Source organism: Zea mays, chromosome 8 (genome assembly GCF_902167145.1).
Source record: "Zea mays cultivar B73 chromosome 8, Zm-B73-REFERENCE-NAM-5.0, whole genome shotgun sequence".
In the NCBI taxonomy this organism is placed as follows: domain Eukaryota; kingdom Viridiplantae; phylum Streptophyta; class Magnoliopsida; order Poales; family Poaceae; genus Zea; species Zea mays.
The window spans coordinates 128928402-128954674 of NC_050103.1; the positions used below are offsets into that span (position 1 = coordinate 128928402).

Sequence of the window (26273 nt, forward strand, 5' to 3'; positions counted from 1 at the left end):
CGGACGGCGACGCGGTCAGAGGATCTCCACTCTGAAGGACGACATCATCACCACGCCCAGGCCATCGCCGCCAGGGTCTTCTCCAGGAATCTGGCTCGAGCAGACGGCTCGGTCGGTCACCCCGAGGCCTCGGCCAGCTGTCCCCCAAAGACATCAGCCCGGCCCGAGGCCTCGGCAACTCAATTCCGGCGTCGGTCCCGCCAGTGGACGACTCGGCCAGGCTCTGGCCGACCAAGTCTTCTTTTCGAGCCAACTCTGCCTCTGTTCGTGCTGACACTGCTACCCCTGGCTTCGGCTCATCGAAGAGCGGCCGAGGGGTTCCTTTAACTAAGCAAGAGAAGCCTCGGACAGCAAGGTCGGCCGAGCCGAGGGACTCCTACGCCTCCGGGATACGGATACCTCACTCGTCACCTTTGCACGGGGCGACTCACGCTTGGTGAAGCGGTTCAGATAACCAACAGGCGAGTCTTAGTGCTCGAAATGAGGAAAAAACACGGCTCCGTGCCAAAAATACATACATGTTCAGGCCCCGACAGCCACAATGAACAGAAGACCGGCATTCAAGGTGCCATTACAAACGGAACTCCAGTTCCACCTCCGCAGGCACGAACAACCCCACACGATTTGGGGGCCTGTGGAGCAACAGAAGACCGACGAACGGCTCGCCGTCGCCCGCTCCAGCAGCGGCGACGACGACGACTTCTGCTTCGGGGGGCCGAACAGCAGCAGCGATGACCTCAGGGCGGATGCTGCTGCCATGAGGCCCTCGCCCATGCCCTCACTCGAGAGGCAAGGACGGGCAGAAGGCCGTAGAGTTGGAGGTCAATCCGTGGGCGGCACCGGCTATCTCGTCGGTGGAAGAACCTCTTCCAGCTGCCGTGGCGGAAGGCGGCGCCGGGAGCGGCTCCGAAGCCACTCGGGTCAGAGAGCCAGGCACGCGGCAGTTGCCAGCGCCACGAACGGCAAACGCCATTCCCCCCGATCACTGAGGGAAGGAGCAGGCCGCCACCCGCGCAGGGGTCGACCCCAACTCGGCACACTCCCCTCCCTAGCACCGATGATGAAAATCCTTGAAGCTGAGGGAGGGGCAGAGGCCGCAGCCCGGCTTGATTTTCCCCGCCATCGAGCTGGAGGTCACCGTTTTGGGTGACCGCCGGCGAGGGGGTACAGCCGGGCTGCATGATGAAAATCCTTGAAGCCGAACGATGGCTGAAAGGTACCAACTTCCACGAAGTTGCGTTCCTCCGACGACAAGGCGGAAGGATTGCGGGTGTCCCCCATCTGGGGGCTCGAAAGGTGGAAAGACACGGTGCATAAGGGAGCGGAAGACATGGTCGCCTTTCAAGGGGATCACCCCCCTTTTAAAGGCGACTCTCCCCACTTGTGTCCCCAGCCGTCGTGGGCTGAGTCTTCTCCAACACGCTCCAAGGTCCTCCCCCTACGGCGCGGGGGCTGGGTCCCACGCGTCATGCAAGCTGGCCCAGAGCAGAAGAAGCCAAATCGCCGCGCGCAGTGCATGCAACCGCCCGGCGGTTACAAGCGTCCCTCCACTTTTGCCCAGACCAGCGGGTAAAAGGGCGGACAGCCGTGCAGGCTGCATGCAACCGCGCCAAGTGGGTGCGCCCCTCCGACTTCCAACGCACCCAGCATGAAAGCCCAGGCCCACGCGTCATGCAACCGGCGCGCCGGTTGCTACGTGCGAGCAACTGCACCGCCGCTCGCACCCCTACCACGCCTCCTCGACTGCGGAACCAGTACCGCGACTCGAGGCAACCCTGCCTACGACCCAGCAGTGCCAGCCAAGCGCGATGGTCAATACGACCGAAAATGGGCCGGCAGTAATGGCGGTGGCAGGCGGGCAGGAGCAGCGATCACGTCGTCAGCCAAGCTTACGTCCCATCCAGGGGCAGTGAGAGAACCCTCTCTCACGGTGTGAAGACGGCGCGCCCGTGTCCCGTTCCTCGAACGGCTCGCGCACGCGCAACGGCCGCCCCGCCAACCACTCGCCCCGTCGCATTAACTCCGCGGCGGGACAGGCGGCGCCTCTGGCAGGAGAAGTGAGCGACGTTTCGCCTTTGCCATAATGACCGCGTCAAAAAAGGTACGCCACGTCATTCGATTTCGTATCCTTTTCCTTTTCCTCTTTCTCTCTCTTACAACAGGGACCGGGAAAGGGGGATACCCCGAAAAGGATCCTTCTCCGTGAAGGAAACAGGCCCCGAGCCTCCCTACAGATCAGAGGTTCAAAGGCTGGCCCCTCGGAGGGGTTCAACAGCCGCCTCAGAGCGCTTGGGTTCTGCGCCCACTACTGGTCAGAGGTTCGAAGGCCGGCCCCTCGGAAGGGTTCAACGGCCGCCTCAGGCCACCCGGGCTCCGTGCCCACTACTGATCAGGGGTTTGTAGGCTGGCCCTCGAAGGGTTCACAGCCGCCTCAGACACAGAGCGAGGGATGACCCTGGTTACGTTCGATACATAACCAAGGCTCGGGCTACGCTCCCGAGGTACCCTAGGACATTTCCGAGACCAGCGGGAACGATCTTGTAACGGAATCCCATCAGAGGGAGGCATCGAGCCCTCGAACCCCATCGAAAGGGGACCGGGTCCGGCAGATCACCCGTAGGTACTTTTGAGCGCGCCTCCGGGCCTCTAGCCGACCCCTAACAAATGGGGCACGGGCGTCCACTCGGATTACCCGCCAGCAGCTCACCGGAGACACCATGTTCGGCGCCCTCCGAGGGCAACATGGCGCTTTCCCCCCCTCCTCCTTGCGGAAATGCGACACAGGGGCGTATGAAAAAAAGTCGAGTCTGTCCTTGACCGTCCTCTCGCCCTGTGCAGAGGCTCGGGGGCTGCTCTCGCAAACCCGGCTCCGGCCAAACCGTTGACAGCGTCAACATACCAGCCCGAGAACTTGGGACCCGACCGTGCACCCGGGCTACGGCCAGTTCGCATGAGGGAACGACCAGACTAGTCGAAGCATTGCGCGAGGCATTAAGACCTCGGAGGAGTCAAACCACTCCTCCGAGGCCTCGAGGGCTACACCCGGCGGGTGCGCTCGCGCGCACCCACCGGAACAAAACGCAACCGAGAAAGGCTGGTCCCCTTGCAAAAAAGTGCGACGAAAGCCTCCAAGCGAGTATTAACACTCCCTTCGAGGCTCGGGGGCTACTGTCGGGGACCATAATTAGGGGTACCCTCAAGGCTCCTAAATCTCAGCTGGTAACCCCCATCAGCACAAAGCTGCAAAGGCCTGATGGGTGCGACTAAGTCAAGGATCGGTCCATTCGAGGGACGCGATCACGCCTCGCCCGAGCCCAGCCTCGGGCAAGGGCAGCCGACCCCGGAGGGTCTACGTCTCGCCTGAGGCCCCCTCCAGCAACGGACATACTTTCGGCTCGCCCGAGGCCCAGCCTTCACCAAGAAGCAACCTTGGCCAAATCGCCACGCCAACCGACCAAATCGCAGGGGCATTTAATGCAAAGGTGGCCTGACACCTTTATCCTAACGCACGCCCTCCAGTAGACAGAGCCGAAGTGACCGCAGTCACTTCGCCGCTCCACTGACCGGTCTGACAAGAGGACAACGTCGCCTGCGCCGCTCTGACTGTTGTGCCACTCGACAGAGTGAGGCTGACAGCAGCCAGGCCCGGCCTCAGGCGCCATAGGAAACTCCGTTTCGCCCGACCCCAGGGCTCGGACTTGGGCTCAGCCCCGGAAGACGACGAACTCCGCTTCGCCCGACCCTAGGGCTCAGACTCGGGCTCAGCCCTGGAAGACGACGAACTCCGCTTCGCCCGACCCCAGGGCTCGGACTCAGGCTCAGCCCCAGAAGATGACGAACTCCGCTTCGCCCGACCCCAGGGCTCGGACTCGGGCTCAGCCCCGGAAGACGATGAACTCCGCTTCGCCCGACCCCAGGGCTCGGACTCGGGCTCAGCCCCAGAAGACGATGAACTCCGCTTCGCCCGACCCCAGGGCTCGGACTCGGGCTCAGCCCCGGAAGACGACGAACTCCGCTTCACCCGACCCCAGGGCTCGGACTCGGGCTCAGCCCCGGAAGACGACGAACTCCGCTTCGCCCGACCCCAGGGCTCGGACTCGGGCTCAGCCCCGGAAGACGACGAACTCCGCTTCGCCCGACCCCAGGGCTCGGACTCGGGCTCAGCCCCGGAAGACGACGAACTCCGCTTTGCCCGACCCCAGGGCTCGGACTCAGCCCTGGCCTCAGCTGACGGTCTCTGCCTCGCCCGACCCAGGGGCTCGGACTCGACCTCGGCCTCAAAAGACAGACTCGACCTCGACCTCGGAGGAGCCTCCACATCGCCCAACCCAGGGCACAGACCGACCACGTCAACCGGAGGCGCCATCATTACCCTACCCCAAGCTGACTCAGGCTACGGGGAACAAGACTGGCGTCCCATCTGGCTCGCTCCGCCAGACAAGTAATGATGGCGCCCCACACGCTCTATGACGACGGCGGCTCTCAGCCCCCTTACGGAAGCAAGAGGACGTCAGCAAGGACTCGACAGCCCCGACAGCTGTCCTTCCGCCAGGCTCCAGCGCTCCTCCGACGGCCACGACACCACACGAACTAGGTGCCAAAACCTCTCCGGCTGCCACGATGGCATGTACTTAGGGCGCTAGCTCTCCTCCGCTAGACACGTTAGCACACTGCTACACCCCCCATTGTACACCTGGATCCTCTCCTTGCACCTATAAAAGGAAGGACCAGGGCCCTCTTACAGAGGGTTGGCCGCGCGGGGAAGGACGGGACGGCGCTCGCGTGAGGCCGCTCGCTCCCTCCCGCGTGGACGCTTGTAACCCCCTACTGCAAGCGCACCCGACCTGGGCGCGGGACAAACACGAAGGCCACAGGATTTCCACCTCTCACGCCCGTCTCCCTCCGGCTGCCTCCCCCCTTCGCGCTTCGTCTCGCGTCGACCCATCTGGGTTGGGGCACGCGGCGACAATTTACTCGTCGGTCCAGGGACCCCCCCGGTCTCGAAACGCCGACAGGTTTGATCAAACTTAAACCCTACCTAGTGTTAAACAACAAATTGGCCAACTAGAACATGCAAATTGGCCAACTAGAACATGGATAGTCATATTACCCAGAAAGTAAGTTTAATATGACCCCTTTAGACAAAAACCATATTACCCAGAAACAGAAATATAATGGTCATATCCTTAGTTATGAATATGTAAGTTTTCCACCTCTCTCTAAATGAGTTTGCATAACATCTCATTACATGAGCATTCATATGCTTCGAATTGACTTGTAGAGCACCTAGAAGAAGAATATGAAGTGGAAGTGGAAGAGGAGCATGTTCCTCCATCTGAAACTTCTCCAACTGAGGTTATCTCTCAAGGTCCTCCAGAAGGTGCTCCAATAGGATTTGCTGCCAACTGCAATATTTTAATAGAAGAGCCTGACTCTCCTCCTCATTAAGGCAAGCCCCAATGCATTTGCCACATCCTTACTGTTTTAAAACTTTTATCACTTATATGCTGCATTAGGTGGTAGGAGTTGAATGGTTAAACTTTTGTTGCATAACTTCCTTGAGTTATTGATCATCGTCCTTGATACCTGATTTGAAAAGATAGATATGCTTAGTATGCTTATAGACAAGGAACATAATGTTTTGATGTATGAATCATGTTTTTACAAAGAAAAGGGGATGAAATGATGAAGGTACCAAAGGCCTTGATGACTTCATCATTTCAGTAGGGTACCTCTGACAGGTACCAGGTTTTCAGAAAATATTTTAATATGAGACCAGACGTTGAGCACGAAAGGTCGTCTGTCTGTGTCGCTTAAGGACCGTATGATTGTTGGCATGCTGATCTAGGACCCTTTAACTGGCCACATGCCTCATCATGGGTAAGCTTAGCCTCGGTTGGACCAATACCAGAAAGGTCGACCCGCAATGGGAGTGGAGAGATGGCGAGAGTATTGTGTATCCACCTGGCAAGAGGCTGGATGGTGGGGTACTGAGCTCTCGGTTGGCGGGGACCCGTTCTGGTCTTGAGAAACCTGTGGACGAGTTGACATATGCAAGGGTTAAGTGCTACATATGTCGTGTGGTTGGAGATCCCCGGCTGTGTATTAATCGATTCGGATCGTCGAACTTCTCGGATATGAAGACTGGATCTTCGACCCTCATCGTAGATAACAAGTGAAACTAGGGATGAAAACGGGACGGGTACCCGGAACGGGTATCGGATACGGGTACCAAAACGGGACGTAATTTCGGATATGGATACGGGTATTTTTTTTTATCGAGATGGATACGGGTATTACCCGGATATTGAACCTCGGATACGGGTAGGATACGGAATCACTAATACCCGGGCAGTACCCGAAAATCCCGGGTCGGATACGGGTACCCGGAATTCGGGTACCCGTTTTTTCTTTTTCTGCATAATATAGTTATAAAATCATAACTTTTACATATGAAATCGGATGAAGATAAAGTTTATATGAAAATTGTAGAGCTTGAAGAGATCTATGACTTTGTAATACATCATTTTTTGTTTAAACAATATTTTAATGATTTAATTGTATTTTGATGATTTTCTATGACAAGAAAATAATAATACATAAATAGCCTCAAAAAATCGTGAAATTTTACGGAGATACAACATATGTCCATATCTAACCATAAAAAATGTTTGGATCATAAGATCTATAAGATGTCCACGTTTATTTACTTTCACTTTCACTTATTTGTATGAGTTACATGTAAAATTAGTGTAAGTATCCAAGTTTCAATATAATCAGTACTTCACTTTATCATTTTCATACGAGGACTTGAGTTATCTTCATATAAAATGTTTATTAGTTTTTATAACTTATTTGCAATTTTTTTAGTGAAACTAGAATATTTTATGAATTTTAAATATTGCGGTGTTGGTTCTACAATGTCCTTGTGATAAGCAATTTTGAACTACATGATGTCAATTTTACCGTTTTCCTTTCTTACATCTCATCTATCATATACATGATTATGTATTGCTTAACTTATGGATGGTTGGGCAATTAATATCATCGGATGAACTACCCGACAATTATCCGATACCTACCCGAGTAGTATCCGTTATCCATTTCTTACCCGTCCAGATTATTACCCGGTCCCGTCCTGTATCCGTCCCGAATCTTAACTACCCGTATTCGGTCCCGTATCCGAGAGAAATACATTAGGGTAGGATATGGGATGACCCTGTATCCGGCTGTATCCGTCCCGTTTTCATCCCTAAGTGAAACTAAAGATGCCAAAATGAAGTTAGTGTAGGACAAGTGAATGATCTAGATTAGGCAAATATAGATTCAGGAAGGAACTTAACTTGTGAAGTAAAATTTTGGCATAAGGATCCACTACTAGTAAGCTTTTCTGCAAAACTAAGTCTTCGAAATTTGGTAAGCTTTATCTTCATTCCCAACAAACCAGCATACCCTTGAGAGTCTTTTCTTTAGTCGGGTAAGTCTCGCTGAGTAATTGCGTACTCAGTGTTTTATTCCCATTGTTGCTGCAGGAGAGACTATTAATACTTTTGAGTTTTGCTAAAACTCACACTGGAGGCTTCTACTTTTTCTTATATTTATTATGTGTGTACTGTGGGAAGATAGCTTCTTCCCATATGTTGTAATAAGTTAGCACTTGAATCTGCCCCGGGCATGTAATAATAATACCTACTACTTGGTTTGTATACTTTAAAAGTCTGTTAATGTATATTATCTTATTGTAAAGTCTTTCGCTCATCTCCTGTATTTTAAAGTGTATGTTCTTGTGGGATTATTGTAATACTTGCAACTATGATGAATGGTCCTTGGAAATGAACGAGTTCATCGAAACTCGGCACCCGAGTAAGTTATCTGATTCACTTGCATATCCATCCAAGGCCTTGAGGGAAAAGATTGGTGTATGTGGGCCCGATAACTTGGTTGGGTTGTGACAGATACAAAGCATGACAAAAAAAGTAATGTACAAGAATAATTAAAATTGAATTCCTTTTAGAGAACCTTGGGAATTAGAATGATCCTTTTTTAGTTTCCATTTCTTCATTTTTAATCTGGTATATCAAATATGGTAATGGTAATAATATCAACAAGAAACATTCTCAAGTGGTGAATTTTTCGCAATAGGCGAAAGTCTGATGGAGCAATGTCACATGGATAGACAAAAGTTTATTGTTGTATTTTTGTTCAAAACACAATTAAGGTAACCAGTTTCTAGATTAGGAACTAAACACCATTATAATACTAGAAATTCCGCAAGCCAATTTGAATCGATAAAATAAATCCAAATTTTAGATTCCAGTGGTAGATGACTAATTGTAAACTTTTGTATATTACCATTTCCTAATTCCAGTTATTTCATTCATTTGAAAAAAATAAAAAAGAAATATTTTCCTTAGGTCTATTATAGATGTACAATTATATTTTGGTTGTCATTTTCTCGAACCAAAAATTGGAGAAAGAAGATCTAAGTCAACCTACAACCATTCTTGCAGAGAGGCTACGCCAAACAATAAAGTTAATAGAAAAAAAAAAACATAAATAAGGCCAACTCGATTCCATTCTAGATGGACGTTTCATAGCTTGTTTTTTTCTTTCTATTGTAAAATATAGACATATTTGTTGGTATATATAGATACAAATACGAATAATTGTTTTATAGTATTTAGATTTAAGATATATTTGAATTAGTTAAAGCTAGTATTATCTGGGGCTAAAAGTTAGTTAAGATTTGGCTAAATAGATTGTTAACAACTAGTTAAGTGTTTGAGTTCACCTATTAATTAGGTAGCTACCGGTTAGCCATATCCATCCAAAGAGCAGCCCCTTAGACATCATGATAGTATATTTATTTGGATCATAAATATTAACAATATATTCCTACAGCTAGCAATTACCAAAAAGTTAATCCTCCGGTTGGAAACTGTCCAAGAGGATAGACTGCTCACGTCAGAAGAATTAGAATTCCTTAAGGTAAGGACTTGTGGTAATTGAAAAAACGAGGATTCGCCAACGAGCCCGAGTTACCCGCGTTCGGTTAGGCGATGCAAACACTAAATTCTTCCATCTCACTGCCAGTTCTAGAGCGAGGAAGAACTTTATCCAATGCCTACAGCCCACCCTAGGAAATTTGATAGGGGTCCATACTAACAAAGAAAAAAATATTTATGATCATTTCAAGTCACATCTAGGGTGTAACACCGTGGTGTAAAATTTCTTTTCTAATGTCCACAAAATTTAGGTGTTACCCTATCTTTTCCTTAATTTTCTTCTCTTCTTCTAAATAGTGGAGAGTTATTCTATTATATATATATATATTGTATATTAGAAGCCCTAGGCTTCCAATAACTAGAGGAAGCCCAGGCCAGACAGTGCAATCCGGTCGAGCCGGACCAGGTCCAGACGTCTATAAAAGAAAATCCGGAATGCTAGGGTTCAGTTTTTTACGCCCCATCCCGGTTCATTAGCGACAGCACGTGCGACGACGGCGGTTGCCCGATAGCGCGCGCGACGGTGGACCCCCGGCCAGTGGCTGCGGTGGCCGCGGCTCCCCGACCTCGACGTGCGGTGACGGCGATTCTTCGATCCGGAGTAGAGGCGGCGGTTCCCAGGTCGGCGGCGGCGGCTCCCCGATCCAGAGGGTGAGCGACGGCAGTGCCCTTGTGCGGGCAAGCGGCGGCGTCCCCGGGGCCCCGAGGCGGCGGCACTTCCAAGGCCGGCGAGCAAGCGACGCCCCTCAATGTGCGAGTAGCGACGACGACACACAAGGCGCGAGGTTCGAGCGGCGTCACGGAAGGTGCGAGGTGCGCGTAGCGACGATCACGCATGACATCCTTCGATCCGGCGCAGTTCGGACGGCCCGAATGACGACATACATCTATGCTTATGTCGTCGACGACGTCCTCCGGCGACTACCTCCTTCGATTTGTGTTTTTTCGATTATTGTGTTTTATGCCTACCACATGTATTGTTTACGCTAAAAACTGTACGATTTTATGCTTGAACACGAAGTTCGTATATCAGTTTGATGCATGCGTATTTTTTGCATGCACATTGGAAAGGCAATTCCTTGATTTATGATGTTCGTAATTTGCGCGCATGCAATGGAAACTCCCACGATTTTGCCATAATTTTTGGATCTGTATAAAAATAGAAACCGCATGCATGCGACTGCCATGTTTTTTGGATCTGTCATAAAAATAGGATCGTAATAACAACCTACTAGAACTATCAACCTCTCACATTGACTCGGTATTTACGCTTATAATTGATAGATTTTATGCTCAAAACTTAAGGTTTTTACGCTCCACCCGGAGATGCGTCCACCAGTGAACAACATGCCAGTTTTTTTACGTTGTCTAAGGAATTGCATAAATGCATACAATGTGTAGTATAATTTGTATCAGTATATATCATAAACTAGTTCTAATGCGTTTAGCTGCATGGCTGTTGGAGGGATCCTATATTTATGAAGGAAATAAAATATTAAATACGATTTTTTGTTTCTATGCATGCAATTCATTTCCTTTCATTGTATATTCTTTCCATCATAAATTCGTGTGCATGTAGCTGGTAGCAGATTTTTACGCAGTATACCGAATTGCATAATTATCTACACAGTGTAGCATATTTAGTATCAATATATATCATAAAATGGTCATTACGAGTTTTGCTGCATGGTTGTTGCAGCGATCCTAAATTTATGGAGGAAATAAAACATTTAAAATAGAAATCGTCACACATATCTTTCCTAAATTTACGTGCATGCAAGAGAACGTGTTTGACTCATGCATGCATTCTTTTTTTTGCGCGCATGGGGCGGGTGGCGCACCCAACAGCCTGGTTGAGTCGGCGCGTTGGGTTGAACCACGTTGCAGGGTGGTCGGTCTGGGCTTACTTTAACTATTGGAAGCACAGGGCTCCCGTTATATCTGCCATATATATATATATATAAGTTTTAAGCTTAGTAAAATAAAACCCTAGAGGTGCTTTGATCGTCGCATCATGCTGGAGCATATTTTCACTTTGTTTGAGGAGTGAATTTGTGAAGCATACGTTTAATAAGGAATTCGATTTGAGGTAGTAGGAAGAAAAGGAAATAAGTAAGAAATGGGAAAAAACTCAGCCCCCTCCTCCTATCGGCCCACGGTCGGCCCTATGCGACCCACCTCGCGGCCTGCCCCGTACGGACTGCGCTCCAGCCCACCCGAGCCCGTGCGCGCCCCCTCCCCCTCCTAGGCCCGCGCGAGCGTAGCCCAGCTGTGTCCCTGGCGCCGGCCCAGCGCGCGCGTGCCCCATGCATCAGACGTTGCGCCCACTGCCCCGCCCTGGCCCACGCGTCAGGCACTCCTTCTAACCTCCTCCATTTCCTCTACTCGCATCACTCTTAGCCACCCACGATTTTCAGAACTAGAAACCGACAGGCGCGGGCGCGCGGCTCACGTTCCCCTTGTTCCTGGCCTGCATGGCCCCTGCTAGCGGCGGTGGTGGCCAGCCAGCCAGATGCGTAGCGTGGCCATGGCGCCCAGCCTCCCTGTCCTCCCCTCCCGGCGCCCCGGCGCAGTAGCGCGACAGTCGGTCGGCCGGCCAGCAACGTGGGGCTGAGCCTGCCAGGCCCCCCGAGTCGACCCCTGTCCTCCCCTCCCTGTGTTTTGTTCTGAGGAAGAAAGCCCGTTTTGCGAAAATGCCCTCGACAAAATAGGTAATAAACGTCCAGATTTACGAGTCTCGCAGAAATAATTTGCTACACCCTGAAGTCTGCATTTAATTATGCACAAGTCCGCGTAATGATGTCGTGCACACGTTAAAATTATTATATTGTCATGACACATGTTTTAGTTAAATACTTAATTATTGGTTTGTTCGAGGGTTATTAAAATAACAATTTAATTAGAATCAGTCTATAGTTTTAACTCGTGCTTTTATAAATATAAATGTTAATTAACTTGATTAATACCAACTTAAATACTTTTATTTAATTATTTGTTTGTTGTGCTCGTAGTTGTGTTGTTCGCGCGCGTCGTCGCGTTGTTTCGCGCGTGTCGCGCGCTGTCGTGCGCGTTGTTTCGCGTGCCATCCGCGCGCTATTTTGCACAGTGTTGCGTGCCATCACGCGTCATTCACGTGGGTCGCGCGCTGTTCGCACGTGTGGCGCTCGCCGTCGGCGTGTTGTTCGCGTGTCCGGTTCGTGCGTTACTCGCGTGTTGTCGCATGCGTTGTCACGCGTTGTTCAGGCGTGTCGTGCGTTGTCCTCGCAGTAAGTCACATGTGCCCGTGTTTCGCACGTAGCGTTTTTTGCACGTTGAGCACCTTGTTGCGCGTCGTTAATTTGCCTCGATTAGAACCGCTCATATTAATTAAATTACTTGATTAACCGTCAACTATTAAAATAGTAAGTCGGTCAAAACTAAGTAGTAGTATTCATTTACATTTGATAAAGGTCATTTCATATAATTATGTCGAATTAAATATTCTAATTATTACTTGTTTAGTGTAAACGAGATAACTTCTCGACCGTAGCTCTGACTATCATGTTCCTTTTTATCGCGTGACCGTAAAAGCGAGCTTCCTTCTGTGTTACATGTTTTATATTGTTTTCATTCGCATGGTGTAATGTTCTTATGCATGTATGTGTTTGTTTGTTTGTTTGTTTGTGCCTGTTCGTATTCGTTGTGCATCGCGAATAGACTGCAATACGTTCCTGAGCTTCGAGGGATCGACGGTCAAGCTTTGACGACCAAGTGATAAAGCTCTTCGAGTTCTATGGGATTGAATTCCCTGAGCATCTGTTTGGTGAAGGTAAGTGTCCTCTAGCCCATTATGTCATACTTACTTTATAATTCATTGTCCTGCATAACATGATCAACCTAAGGATTGACTAGTGTTCTGTTTTTCTCGTCCTTGGTTATCCTTTGGGAATTGGTAACTATGATTAGTACCATGCTATTGCTTTACTTTAATCAATGAGCATGATGAGAATATTTATGATACGATGATGTTATTCTGGATATGATGTTGAACTTATGATACTTTAGGGGACTCAGGCTGTTTCTCGAGTACCTCTCCGTAAGGACCTGTTCACTGGATGACCACCCGAGAAAATAGTACAACCATAAGGGTGGAATGGGACACCCTTAATCCGATTAACTGGAGGAATCTGGGGGTGTAGTTTGTTTCGTCGTTGTACCGTCAATGGGGGCTAGGGCATAGTACTTGCTATGCTAAGGGTGGGTGCAGAGGTTCAATCGATTTGGTTTTGTTAGTCACCCACCTTAGGGAGGAGTACTGTATTTGTATGACTAGCGAAACCTAACAGGCGGCTACACACTAGGAGAATCTTTGTAAAGGCTACATAGTGAAACCTTGCCGACTCACCTTAGAAGTGTTTGAGGGTTTGATCGACCCGAGGCAAAAAAAGGAATCACGACTCATGGGTAAAGTGTGTGACCTCTGCAGAAGAATGAAACTGATATATCAGTCGTGCTCATGGTTATGAGCGGCCTTGGGAGCTCCTTTGATTAGAGATACAGATGGTTCAAGATACTATGGTTCTATTTATGGATTTGGTTCGATGACGATAATGATGTTCCTCGATGAGGAAATGATTCACGGGTTGGTTATTGCTAAAACTTGGCTTCTACTAATAATAAATACCCGACGAACTAAAAGCAACTGTTTGATCCTAACCCCACATAAAGCTAGTCCACCTCAGCCAAACGAGACATTTGCTGAGTACGTTGATGTGTACTCACCCTTGCTTTCATAAAACACCAGGTTGCCTTTGGTGCAACCTATGCTCAGGTAAAGAAGGAGAAGAAAGCGTCGAGGTAGATCTCTAGGAGTTCCAGGACTTTGGCGAGTTCGAGGATTAGGCTAGCGACCTCCCTCAGTCAGCTGCTTGTGGTGGGTTTATTTAGGTTGGCTATGTTTCTATTCTGTGTACTTTGATTTATATTATATAAATTGCTCTAGTATGTAATATTATTACTTACTCTTTATTATTATTCGAAGCATTGTGCTATGATAAGTCATTTATGTAATCCCTGTGTACGTGAGTTCTGATCCTGGCACGTACACACGGGCGAAGTTATAGTTAATTTAGGTGGTGCAAATGCACCCCTAAAAATACAAAACTAGTTATAATTGATAAATTTTCACCCTATATGCACCCCTATCAGATGATGTCTATGAATCCACAAAGCAATTGCACCCTCCTCAAGTTCACTCTAGCTTCGCCACTGCACGTACATGGTTTGCATTATGTTTGCCTTCCAAAACCGAGTGTGACAGAGGGACAACCCCACCCAAAGAGCTCACCCTCAACTAGTCGGCGCTAGCCTTACCGCGACACGATCTCTCGGTTTTGGAAGCGACGTTCTCCTTGGGTGAGGTGAAGGAAACCATCTTTTACATGCCAGGAGATAAGGCCTCGAGGCCGGACAGTTTTATAGGAATTCTCTTCAAGGCGTGCTACGACATCATCAATGTGGAAGTTGAGAGCACCTATAAGGGGGTGAATAGGTGATCCTGTAAAAATATCTCAACAAAACAAACTTGTTCTGAAATTGGATTAATGAGATCAAAAACCAAGTTCAAATGAAGAGTATGAGAGGAGAGAACTTCTTCACTTAATTGCTCTCACAAGGTTAGTATTAAACTTAGAGCAATATGGTAAGTGAAGTGAAATGCTAGAAAGAGTAGAATCGCAATAAGGTAAAGTAACTTAGACAAGTGATACAATGATTTTTATCCAGTGGTTCGGTCAAGCGTAAAATGCTTACCTACTCCACGTTGTGGCGTCCCAATGGACGAGGGTTGCACTCAACCCCTCTCAAGTGATACTTGAGTACCACGGTTCTCTTTCTTATCTCAAGTTTTTCCCGTTGTGAGAAATCTCCACAATTTGGAGTCTCTCATGCCTTACATAGTTGATCTCAAATAAACCACAAGAGTAAGGGGGAGTAGAAACACACACAAGATACAAAATCACAGCAACACACACACAAGTTGAGAGAGGAGCACAAGAGACAACACAACATAGTTATAGGTCAAAACACTTGCTCGAATCTCAATCTAGCGAAGCAAAGGCGTGAATGCAAAGTCTCGGTATTGTAGAATGTTCAATAGATGCTTGGTGTAGTGCTCCATGCGCCTAGGAGCCATTGGAGCTCTATTTGGCTGGCTCTGGTTGCCTTCTGTCCGCGGGTGCACCGGACTGTCCGGTACACACCGGACAGTGAACAGTGCAACGACAAAGAATCCCCTGATTGGCTACTTTCTGCTTCTGGTAGCATCAGACTATCTGGTGCACCATTTGACCGTTGCCCCGAGGCCGACGTGGCCACTAGCTGTTGGCTAGCTGGCACACCGGAGAGCTGACTGTTCGGCGGACCGTGCACCCCCTTTTTCAATCTTAATCTCTTTTGCTCCTTTTGGTTTGACTTCATAATGTCCCTAGCACCTAGACAAATATGATTAGTACCCAAAACAATTGACTAAGTGTCCAGAGCTTACCTTTTTCACTTGGTCCCATATAGATTTGTATTTTGCCTTCTTCCAAGCTTAATTTGCTTTTAAGTACTTATGCTCATTTCTCATATTAGATGATGTTAGTCTAAACAAAATGTGTTGAGCATTTAATCACCAAAACAATATAGAAATGGCCCAAGGGCACATTTTCCTTTCAGATGTGTTGGAGACTATTGAACACCAAAAGTGATGGACGGTCTGGCCCTAGGGCCGAGACGATTCGTGCCCCCGCAGTCAGATTGACTTGGGCGATTATCCTTATCTCGTGCGTGGTTATCCATCTAATCACATTGGATCTATCGGCTATTACCTAGGAACGGGTCCAGACCTTCCCCTATATATATGAAGGGGTACGACCGATTGAGAACGTCCCGAACACATTACAATCGAACTTATCTACTTTATTTAACTTTCCTGTCCTAGGAGTAGATGTAACATAGCTTTAATTGTAGCTTTCCCCATATCCACCTCCACCCCTATTCGACTCTACTTCGTCTAGCTCCGTCCTAGGGTGGCTTGTCGATTCCAAGATGACCCTAGTATCCTACTCCTTCTGAGGGGCAAGATCTACTTCGTCTACTTCACTCATGATCTCTTCCTCGACTTGACCTCTTAATTCCTAGGCAACTCTACGCCATTTGGGGATGCCCTAGGTGACCTGCTGACCTAGAGCACCCTAAGGTCTCCCCATAGAGGGCGAGATCTAGGTCCTACGAGGAGAAGAAGATGACCATGTGCCATCGCAGACCGGCTGCCCTAGAGCATGGACCGTCTGGACAGTGCGCAAAGAAGACTCGCTCTTGCAGCAGGGTCACGGACCATGTGGCCCAGAGCCACGAATTGTTCGTGCCACCGTAGCGAGCACTGCTAAGCGATCCGAAGACTCGTCGCGAACCACCACGCCACCCACCTCACCGAGCCAAACCCAAGGTATTATTCATCACGAGAAGGCCCTAGGATTCATTGTTGTTTGATCCCAAATAGGTGGTGGTCATCATAGAGGTGGTGTCCCTCTTCACGATAACCATCTTAGGTACATCAAGTAATCATCCCCTTGATTCCAAGGTTTCTTTTCAAGACTGCATTCGAGATAGTGTTATTTGTCTTACATCTTATTTACTATATCACTACACAAGGTCTCGACCCTCTGTGGGCAAAACCTAGGGATCATCCCCAGGGTCCAAACTCACAGCGAGGATGACCTAGGGATCGTTAGTGTTTGGTCCAAAAAGGCCCCAATAGAGGCCTTTCACCAACTCCATGCCATGAACGGAGCTGATTTCAAGTTCTTCAACTCTGTGAATATCGTGCTCATTCCAAAGAAGCCAGATGCTAATTCAGTGAGAGACTATCGCCCTATCATCTTGATCCACAACATAGCAAAAATCTTCTCCAAATTACTTGCTAACCGGCTTGCCCCCTTCTCGAACACCTTAATCTCCAAGTCCCAATCTGACTTCATTAGGAAAAGATGCATTCTAGACAACTTCATGTATGTTCAAAACGTGGTCAGAAGGTTACATAAGAAAAAAACAGTCGACACTCTTCTTGAAGCTTGACATCCAGAAGGCTTTCGACACTGTGAATTGGGGACATCTCCTGGAAGTCCTCCAGGGCATGGGCTTTGGGCCACGCTGGCATGAGTGGATCTCCATCCTGTTCGACATGGCTCTTCTAGGGCTCTGCTCAATGGCAGCAAATGATCAGCCATCCAACACAAAAAGAGGGGTGAGGCAGGGAGACCCCCTCTCCCCTATATTGTTCATTATGGCCATTGACCATGTGTAGCGTATCCTCTAGCTAGCAACCTAGCGGGGAATCCTGTCCCCCTTTCTGCTGAACACAGCCAATCTAAGGACGTCTCTTTATGCTGATGATGTTGCTATCTTCATCAACCCCTCCAGAGATGAACTTGTGGCGGTCAAATACATCCTACATGCCTTTGGCTGCACCTCGGGCTTGGTTACTAAGCTTGAGAAAAGCTCCATGCACCCGATCCAGTGTGAAGACATCAACCTTGACCATGTGCTCTAGTCGTTCCACGGGACTCGAGGGACTTTCTCCTGTCGTTACCTAGACCTCCAACTCCATACCTGCGCACTCCGAAAAATCCACATCCAACCTATCATTGAAAAATTAGCAATTTCTTGGCAGGATGGAAAGGGAATCTACTAAACCGAGCTGGCTGGCTCACGCTCGTGTCTTTTGTTCTGTCCTCCATGCCCACCTACCACTTATCGGTTTTTCCTGTTGCAGTCTGGTCATGCAATCGTATTGATAAGATTTGTTGCTCCTTTCTTTGGAAAGGGAACACCGAGGCAAATGGTGATCACCGCCTCATCGCATGGCCACTAGTTAGCAAGCCCAAAGCCCTCGGTGGCTTGGGCGTTCTCAACCTTGATAAGTTCGGACGTGCCCTTCGCCTTCGCTGGCTTTGGAAGGAATGGACGGGAGAGGGTCACCCATGGAAAGGTTTGGAAGTGGCTTCGAACCGGGTGGATAGATTGCTCTTTAGCACCTCCACTAGTATCACAATTGGGGACGGTAAGACGGACATGCTCTGGCACGATAGTTGGCTCGATAGCATGGCTCCGAGGAATATAGCCTCACACCTCTTCAAGCTAATCTCGAGAAAGAACAAATTTGTTGCCCACGAGCTTAGCAGACACCATTAGATCAAAACACTGAGAAGTAAGATCAATTCCACTATTCAGATTGAGTTTGTTTCTCTTTGGACTAGACTACGAGATTTGCAACTGCAACCTGACTCACCGGATACCATTGTCTAGAAATGGTCTCTTGTTGGCATCTTCTCAGTTAATTCGGCCTACATAGCACATTTCATTGGTTCGTATAGCAACCTTAATGCTAACTTTGTCTAGAAGGCACGCGCAAAACCAAAATGCAAAAAATTTGTTTGAATTCTCCCACATGATAAGCTCCTCACTGCCAACAATCTGACCACCTGGGGGTGGCCTCATCAGCCGTCTTGTGCCTTCTGCAACGGAACCCTTGAGTCTGGTATTTACCTCTGTCTACATTGTCCTTTTGCGTCATGCGGTGTGGAGCCAAATCCTAGCTTGGGAAGGTGTAAACCTCCCTGCCTAGGCTGACCTTGCTTCCTCCAACATTAGGGAGTGGTGGGAAGCCTCGACCTCCCCCACTCCCAAAAGATCAAAGGCACGTGTTCAACAACATCATGATTTACACAATGTGGAACCTCTGGAAGAAGAGAAATCGTAGGATTTTTGAAAGCATCGTCCTTCCCCCGATCCATGTTGCCTTGAGAATTAAAGATTTTTCGCAATTTAGCCGGCCTTTGCTTTCCATGTATTTTTTTCATACAGCTACTAACCTCTCGTTGGGTGAGCACAGGTATGGCTCTTGTCTCGGACCGTTGTTTGTTCCCTCTAAACCCTTTACTCTTAATTGATAGGTCGTTCAAAAAAATATTGTTCTATAAACCTAATAAAGTTATCGATTTTAAGCATCTAAAGTTAGGGTGGTATTTGACCACGGAAGGAGAAAATTGGCAGAGGGGGAAAAAAGAAATACCACCTGCCAAGAAGCAAACCAAACAGGCAAACAAATCGATCTTTTCCTGCCATGCCTTGCTCGGCTAGGCACCTTTGCCAAGACTAGGCTAGTAAGAGCCAAGAGACCAAACGGTTCCGTACACAACATGTCTTAACAGACTAGAGACAAGAGGGAGGACGGTGACACACAGAATGAGACGCAACTAGTTAGTGCCAAGATAGCGGTAGCAGGCGGGCGCATAAGATCCGTGGCTTGCCTACTTTGCTTTGAATTCAGAGGATATAAGATGAGTGACTGGGACAAACATACTTTCCAGGAAAACCCATAGGTAACGTCGACCAGTCGGTTGCTTCTAAGCAAACCCATGTTACACAGCTGGCTAGCCATGTAGTTTCGTGCCCATCTCAGCTTTTAGCTCAGTCATCAAATTTACAATCAGTCATGCTCTTTTTGATGTATTTCCCAGCCCCAGGGAGCTCTGCCAAATCAGCCCTGACTATTTGGCTACCACAATAAATCAATAATTATGCATGAACAAATGAATCGAATGAGTTAAAAAAAGGGAGATGAATCTAATGTACAAACACATTGGTCAGGTGGGTCGGATGAGTGACAGGACGCCCAGGAAGAGCAGCTTTGCCGGCAACAAGAAAACGACCAGCAAGTGCGCATGCCTCCGGAGCTGCCTCAGCACTTGCCTCCGGTCTATGGTGGCGAGCGCACCATACACCTCGATGGGCCACCGCAGGAGCCGGCGCCTCTCCTTCTCGGCCCTCATCTCCTTCCGCACCACAGCTCGTATCGACCTTAGATACGAGTGCACGTCGTGGTCTCTGTAGACAGTGCCCTTGGGACCATAGGCACCAGCGTCCCTGAGGATCTCGAGGGGATGCGGGGAGTTGAAGAAGGCAGACAATGCAGACCGCAGTGCTGTGGACGAAGTGCCTGAATCCACTGTCTGTCCGCCAATGAGGTACAGGCCACTGCCTGCTGGAAGAAGGTGGTGATGGGGAGACAACTTCTCATCTGGTTGTAATATGAACACCTCACCCATAGGCGCATACAACAGCTTCTGCAATTTAGTCACAATAAAATGGGTTATACTAGTAACTACCTCACTAGGTAAAGCTGGAACAGCTGAAATCACAGCAGATAAATGACAGTAACAAACTACGTAGACTATGAAATCACAGCTTATACTTGATCAATGATCTTACATCTGCAAAAACACAATCCCCACCCTGACTTGGGAAAGTTCACGGCTAGTGTACTGGTGTATTCAACACGTCAACCATAAATGCATCCATGAAAGAAAGAAACAAACCATAAATGCATCTATGACGATGCATAGTTTTCATAACACTAAATAGGGAATTCAGATAGCGAACATTCTATGATGCAGGTTCTATGAATATTGAATATGAACCCTTCCCTTGTTCAGATAGCAAAGATTCTATGATGCAGACAAAAGCAATAGAATTTCGCTAGCAAATATATACATGGGTTTACCTGGTTCGTCAGGCAAGGGTGACTGCGGAAGTTTCCATTGACAAGTTTCAGAATGCTAGCAATATGATCCGGGTAGTGACAAGAAAACGCTCGAGGAACAATGTCCCGGTGCAAGGTCACAGACTGCACGTGACTTTTTGGCAAACCAAGCTTTTGAAGCAAGTAATCACCACCACACATGACAGATGGTGAACCAAATGTTATGACAGGTAACAGAGAAGCAGCGGGAGCTACTCCTCTTATTAGGAACATCAGGTTCACAAGCAAAGCCAGGCTTCCGCCAAGAGAATGCCCAGTGAATCGTAATCTTGCAGATTCGCCATGAACTATGAAGTGAGATTTGACATATGGCAACATTTGCTGGTATATTCCTTTGGCAGCCTCATATATTCCCCTGTGAACGAGCACGTCAAGACCCTGTTTAAAAAACGAAACATATGGAATTACATAAGGCAAGGGTTGCTTCTGGTAGCACATATGTCATGAGAAATCACTGCCTGAAGATAAAGACTGAATTTATAAAAGTCTTCATTTAATATTCATCATCATTATTGGACAGTTGGGCAGAACAGGACGCAAGAACTATTATTTTGATAAATATTTACTAGGCTCCATCATATACCTGAGATGACTTGTAAAATGTGGAACACATGAAAATTGTAAATAGATTTAACCAGCAAATGCAAAGACTTGAGATCTCTTACAAAGTACCTCAAATTTAATTGGTTCAAATAGAAGGTTTGCCTGCCATGAAGCAATTGTCTCTGAGCCCTACAAATTTAAATAAAAGAAAAATGACCAATCAGGCTATACAGCTAATGGCAGGTACTAGCTTTACCTGAAAAAAGGAAGAATGACTAAACTGTTTTCTCTGAGCTTAACACTGGCCATTAATTTCCCTACCTGAATCACAAAATATCTTGTGCTGTTCCGATTTCCATCACAAATGAACCATTCACAAGGGCAAGATCTTGAAGAGTTCAGGTCATCTGCAACTGCCTGCTTTGTTTCCTCCTTTGCAGCAACCATTGAGGTCATTGAATTCGTTGTGGCCACAAACGAAGCCTCGTCCATAGTCAGACCTTCAGTTTGTGCATTTACAATGGCCTGGATAGTTCGATCTCGCCTAGCCTCATTCTGAGAACCAAAGGGAAGAACTTCCATGGCTCGAGATTGCATGTAGGAAGCAGCAGATGCAGCAATTCGATAAGCTGCCAATGGATTTATCCCTTGGCCACTTTGGTTCTCCTGCATTCTCTCATGTTCAGAGGTAGCGCCATATGTTGACTCTTGTTCATCAGAATGTCTGGATGACGTGCTTATGTTTGCATTCTTCCTGCCATTGAGATTTTGGTCCTCCTGGTTACAAGGGTTTGGAAGTTTGGCCCTCTCTTCAACTGATGATGTCACAAACGTCATGTTGTACTTGTGGAGATACCTTGGCTGAGACGTTGAAGAAGTAACAAATAAACAAATGAGAACCAGGACACGGGGATATCTATCTATATGATGCAAACTAGACAACTAGTAACAAATTAAACATGTCCTGAGTACGAGTATATATTAAAATGAAGTCCAAATTTCAAATTGATATTAGAAGAAATAGCTTCGAATTGTGACCGCAAACAGGAGATTAGCTGACAATAGCAGAAAACAGAGGCCCGAACTTTGCCGATCAAAGGGAATCGTAGAGAAGTCAAAATAACTAGCATTTTCACAAGCCGCAGGCACGTGCTTTAGCTGAGCGCAGAATGTAAGAATCAACAGAGATGCTCAACATTCCGTTAAACAAGACATCAATGATCTTCATATTTTTGTATTTCAGGCGGAACAAGAAAGCTGAACCTGATTTATTTATTTCTTCTATTAAAGGACAATATAATGCTAAACAAAAGTCAGATGAGATGTCAAAAGATTTAAAATTTTCACGATTTGTCATTAAGCCTTAATCTAGATGGCAGAAATGCAACTTTAGTAAATATTTGATGAAAAAGGATCAAAACAATCAACCCCATTTTAGAGAAATCAACTACGAAGTCATTATTTTATATATGAATCAGAAGGAGACTTCTCCCCGCATGATCATGATTAACAGAAATGACTACGCAATCGAACGGAAGGAAAGGTCCTTATCGAGTTGTGGTTACCTTGATCCGGGGAACCATGTAGGCGAGGTTGCAGAGGCCGGACATCTCGGAGAACAACTTGGCCTCCGCGAGCGACACCTTCCGCAGCAACCTCGAGAAGGCGGCCCGATCGAGCTCCTCACCGTCAGCCACCGAGCAGCCTTCCTCGCTGTCCGGTCCGACGCCGCCCCTCTCCACGCACCGCTGGCTACTCCCGTCTCCCTCGCCGGAACCAGGCACCGAGCCGCCGTCGTCGACGCCGCAGCGGCCATCGTCGCGCGACGGCGACGGCGGCGGCGATGACTGCACGCGCAGTATCTGCAGCACCCAGTTGCCTCCCCTGCCGTCCTCCGCCTCCACCGCCCGCCTGCGACGGCGTTCCCTCGCCTCCTCGACGCCCGCCGCCTCAGCCGCGGCTCCCAGGGCATTCTCTCCCGCGCGGCGCGGCCACAGGCCCAGCATCCCGGAGTGGAACCCGGGGCCTGGGGCGGCGGCGGCGGCGGCGGCGTGCGGCGAGGGAGCAGTCGCGGGGGATACCGGCGTGGCGAAGGTTGGCAGCGGCGGCCTGACTCCGGGCACGAATCTCAGGACGTCCATGGGTCTGGGTGGCGTCCGCGTCCCACCGTCCGTATTATTTGGGCGGTGAGATCAAAACCAAACGGGAAGGGAAATGGGAGGGAGGGAGGGAGCCAGGGAGGTAAAAGAAAGGGATGGAATTTGCGAGTCTCCTCTCGTCTCGTCTCGGTGGCGCAAAGGATCCGAGTTGAAGGGAAGGAGAGAAATATAGGAAACGTGGCGCGGAGGGGGTGCGAATTTACGGGGAGTACTATGAGTCTATATGGAATAGGATTGACTGCGCACGTGGATTACTCATAGTGATTGCGTGTGGTCACTGGTGGTTACGTGGCCCTTCTAACGAGAATTTTCGTGTTGTTTCTCTCTTTCTGAAAAGTCAAAGGCTAAGGACGACAACTATGGGTCGCGTACTGTATCCGACCGGTATTTACGGGTGTGCTATGGCTATTGAATTCTACCGGCACGGCATGCATAGGTTATAGGTAGGTCTTTTTTTTAGTTCCGTTAGTTGTGCATAAATATTAATGATTAGCATATAACACATGCTACGGGTGTGGTAGGTTTCGGTTCTTCAAGCACTAGATACACCTAAAAAACATTCATATAACGTAATATATATTTTATTCATTAAAACCTCTCATTTATATAGGTTATATGGGTAGAACCGTATCTAAATTTAGATAACCGTGTTAGAAAAGTTCCTTCACCAAGATACCATTTCTTGTGTTTTTTGTACTTGCCTCCTTGATATCAGTGATTTTAAGTCGTCCGACTAATTACGATTAGTCAGTCGTATCGATTTTTTTGGCACGATATGTAGCCTGACACGACTTGGACGACTTAATATCGAGTCAGACGATTAGACGATTAATCGTAGTTTTGAGTCGTGGACGACTTAAATAAAAGACTTGTTTTTCATAATTTCAACTCATCTATTAGACAAGTAAGTCATGTGGAAACCATAACATGGGGGGCGAAGGGCTTATGAGCATCATTTTAAGTAAGTCACTTTCTTATGTGTTTTAAACTGTACTTGATAAGCAAATCACTTTCTTTCATTATAAGCAAGTTTTTTGGCAAACAATATATTTTTACATAAAAAAACAAGGTGAGTCGTCATGTATCGTTTTATTGGGGTCTAGACGACTTAGACGGATGATTTACCATTGATTAGTCGTTCGATAAGTCGACTGAGTCGACTTATTGGTACTCTGGCGACTCAAAGCAACTCAATGACTTAAAACATTGCTTGATATCCCTTATGATACAGGGCATTTATGTGAGGCTGCACATGCCCTAACGCTCCGATCTCAGAGAGGCAAGGAAAGGGATTGACGGTGGCGATGCGAGGGTAGTGGTTGACAGCGACAGCGGCGACGCGAGGGAGGAGAAGGGGCGGCGGGACGCGAAGGGAGGGGGGGTGGGGGCGGCAGAGTCAAAGGGGAGAGAGATGAAGGATGATCTAAATAATATAATACATTAAATCTTAGTGACTAAGGGAGGAGGTTATTCAGCGATCTGAACCGTTTGTTTTGATGATATGTTAAATATGAGAGCAATTTGTTTACCGTCTGTTTGGTTGCTGAACGGTGATAGCATGCCCTGTACGTGAGGAGCCAGACATCTTGAGCACAGGCTCTATCCATACATAGTCTTTTGTTTTATTGTTTGTATTAGTACATTCAAGATAAATACATCTCATGTTTGGTAATCTGCATCAGAACATGTATAAAAGAAGAGTGCATAAATAATTTTTCAAATATTATACAACACGTATAGTCTAGTTTTGTTCGTAAATTTTGAGAAACATGAATATAAAATTGATTTGATGATTAAATGTTTTAATTAGAAAATATAATAAAAAACAACCTTAAAAACTTTCTCGTTTTGCGTGCAAATACATGTAGTTGCATGGGCAGCGCCGGCTTGCGTGGAGATGCCCATCTGCTGCGTATGCTGGGAGCCTGGCTGGCTGTGCTCCTCGTTTTGTATCTATTCAGCCTATTTAAACTGGTGAATTAGTTGGATGTGTTTTACAAGTTTAAACTGGTGCTGTTATAAAGTGGTATATATTTGAAATCGAGAGAGTATTAAACTTTCACGCTACTACGTTCATCACATCGCGACATGATTGCAGCACAACCTACTTCACTGCTCTCGTAACTCTGTAGCAGTAAAGCTGCGTTCTTTTAGCAAATGTTAGCGCATCTCTGGTACGGCTACAACGTGTTCGACCAGCGAGAGATTGTAAAAAATGGGTATTTTCAGTGAGCTCGATCCAACGCGCAATTTGGTCATTCTGTAATGCACAAGTTGTTTGATAAAATTCAGGCGCAGATGGAAGCATGGATCTTCGAACTGTTGAAGTCAGTTTTACAAATAATCGACATCAAAGGCTACTTCACAGGCTGTAATGCGTGGATCAGCTAGAAATTTTAAAGGTTGTGTAGAGGCTCTAAGCGCACCAGACATGTTTATTTCAAAGAAGAAACCGATAGAGATGGCAAGCTGAAAAAGTATGGGTTACTTCTGCATGGGGCTACTGAAACTATTCAGTAATCAGGGAATCAGATATGAATCGTGGTCTGGCTGCCACGATTTCTCGGTTGCAGCTTCCTGTGCGTTGGATGATCCAAATAAGTTGGGCTGTTGTATTTGAGTGAGTAAGAGAAATTTATACTAATCTCGTTCCTTGGTTTCAAAGGTGAGAAGGTTTGATGTATTTGCTTGGGTGGCTGTTGTAAAGTTTGAACTGATGCTTTATATAGAGGTATAGATGTAATTATATTTTTAAAGATTAAAGTATCCTGATTACCTTAATCTGGAGAAAAATGATAAAGGTGGATTGAAAAGAAAACGTGAAGTAAACATTTTGAAAAAGAAAGCCAAACATGCTATGACCAACATATTATGTATATGATCATGTAAATCACTATTTTGCATGACAGACTGTACTGTTTATATAGTGGAGTTTAGAAGATG

The 26273-nt window shown here is 47.4% G+C and overlaps 1 protein-coding gene across 1 annotated transcript; it reads right to left on the minus strand.

Moving 5' to 3' along the window:
* Positions 1-19258: 19258 nt before the first annotated feature.
* Positions 19259-23459, minus strand: LOC100281800 (triacylglycerol lipase). Its single transcript, NM_001154720.3, has 5 exons — positions 22737-23459; positions 21493-22032; positions 21301-21360; positions 20590-21006; positions 19259-20152 (listed from the first exon to the last, which is right to left on the minus strand). Exons 1-5 carry the CDS (start codon positions 23310-23312, stop codon positions 19673-19675), a joined length of 2073 nt encoding a protein of 690 aa, NP_001148192.1. The 5' UTR covers positions 23313-23459; the 3' UTR covers positions 19259-19672.
* Positions 23460-26273: the final 2814 nt, after the last annotated feature.

What these genes read in the sequence shown, in the direction of transcription:
- LOC100281800 (NM_001154720.3), bottom strand. Translation starts at nt 23,312, where the DNA reads ATGGACGTCCTGAGATTCGTGCCCGGAGTCAGGCCGCCGCTGCCAACC. An exon ending in TTGAACCAATTAAATTTGAG is followed by an intron (nt 21,007 to 21,300) that starts GTACTTTGTAAG and finishes TTTTTTAAACAG; the next exon opens with GGTCTTGACGTGCTCGTTCA. An exon ending in ACCCTTGCCTGACGAACCAG is followed by an intron (nt 20,153 to 20,589) that starts GTAAACCCATGT and finishes ACTAAATTGCAG; the next exon opens with AAGCTGTTGTATGCGCCTAT.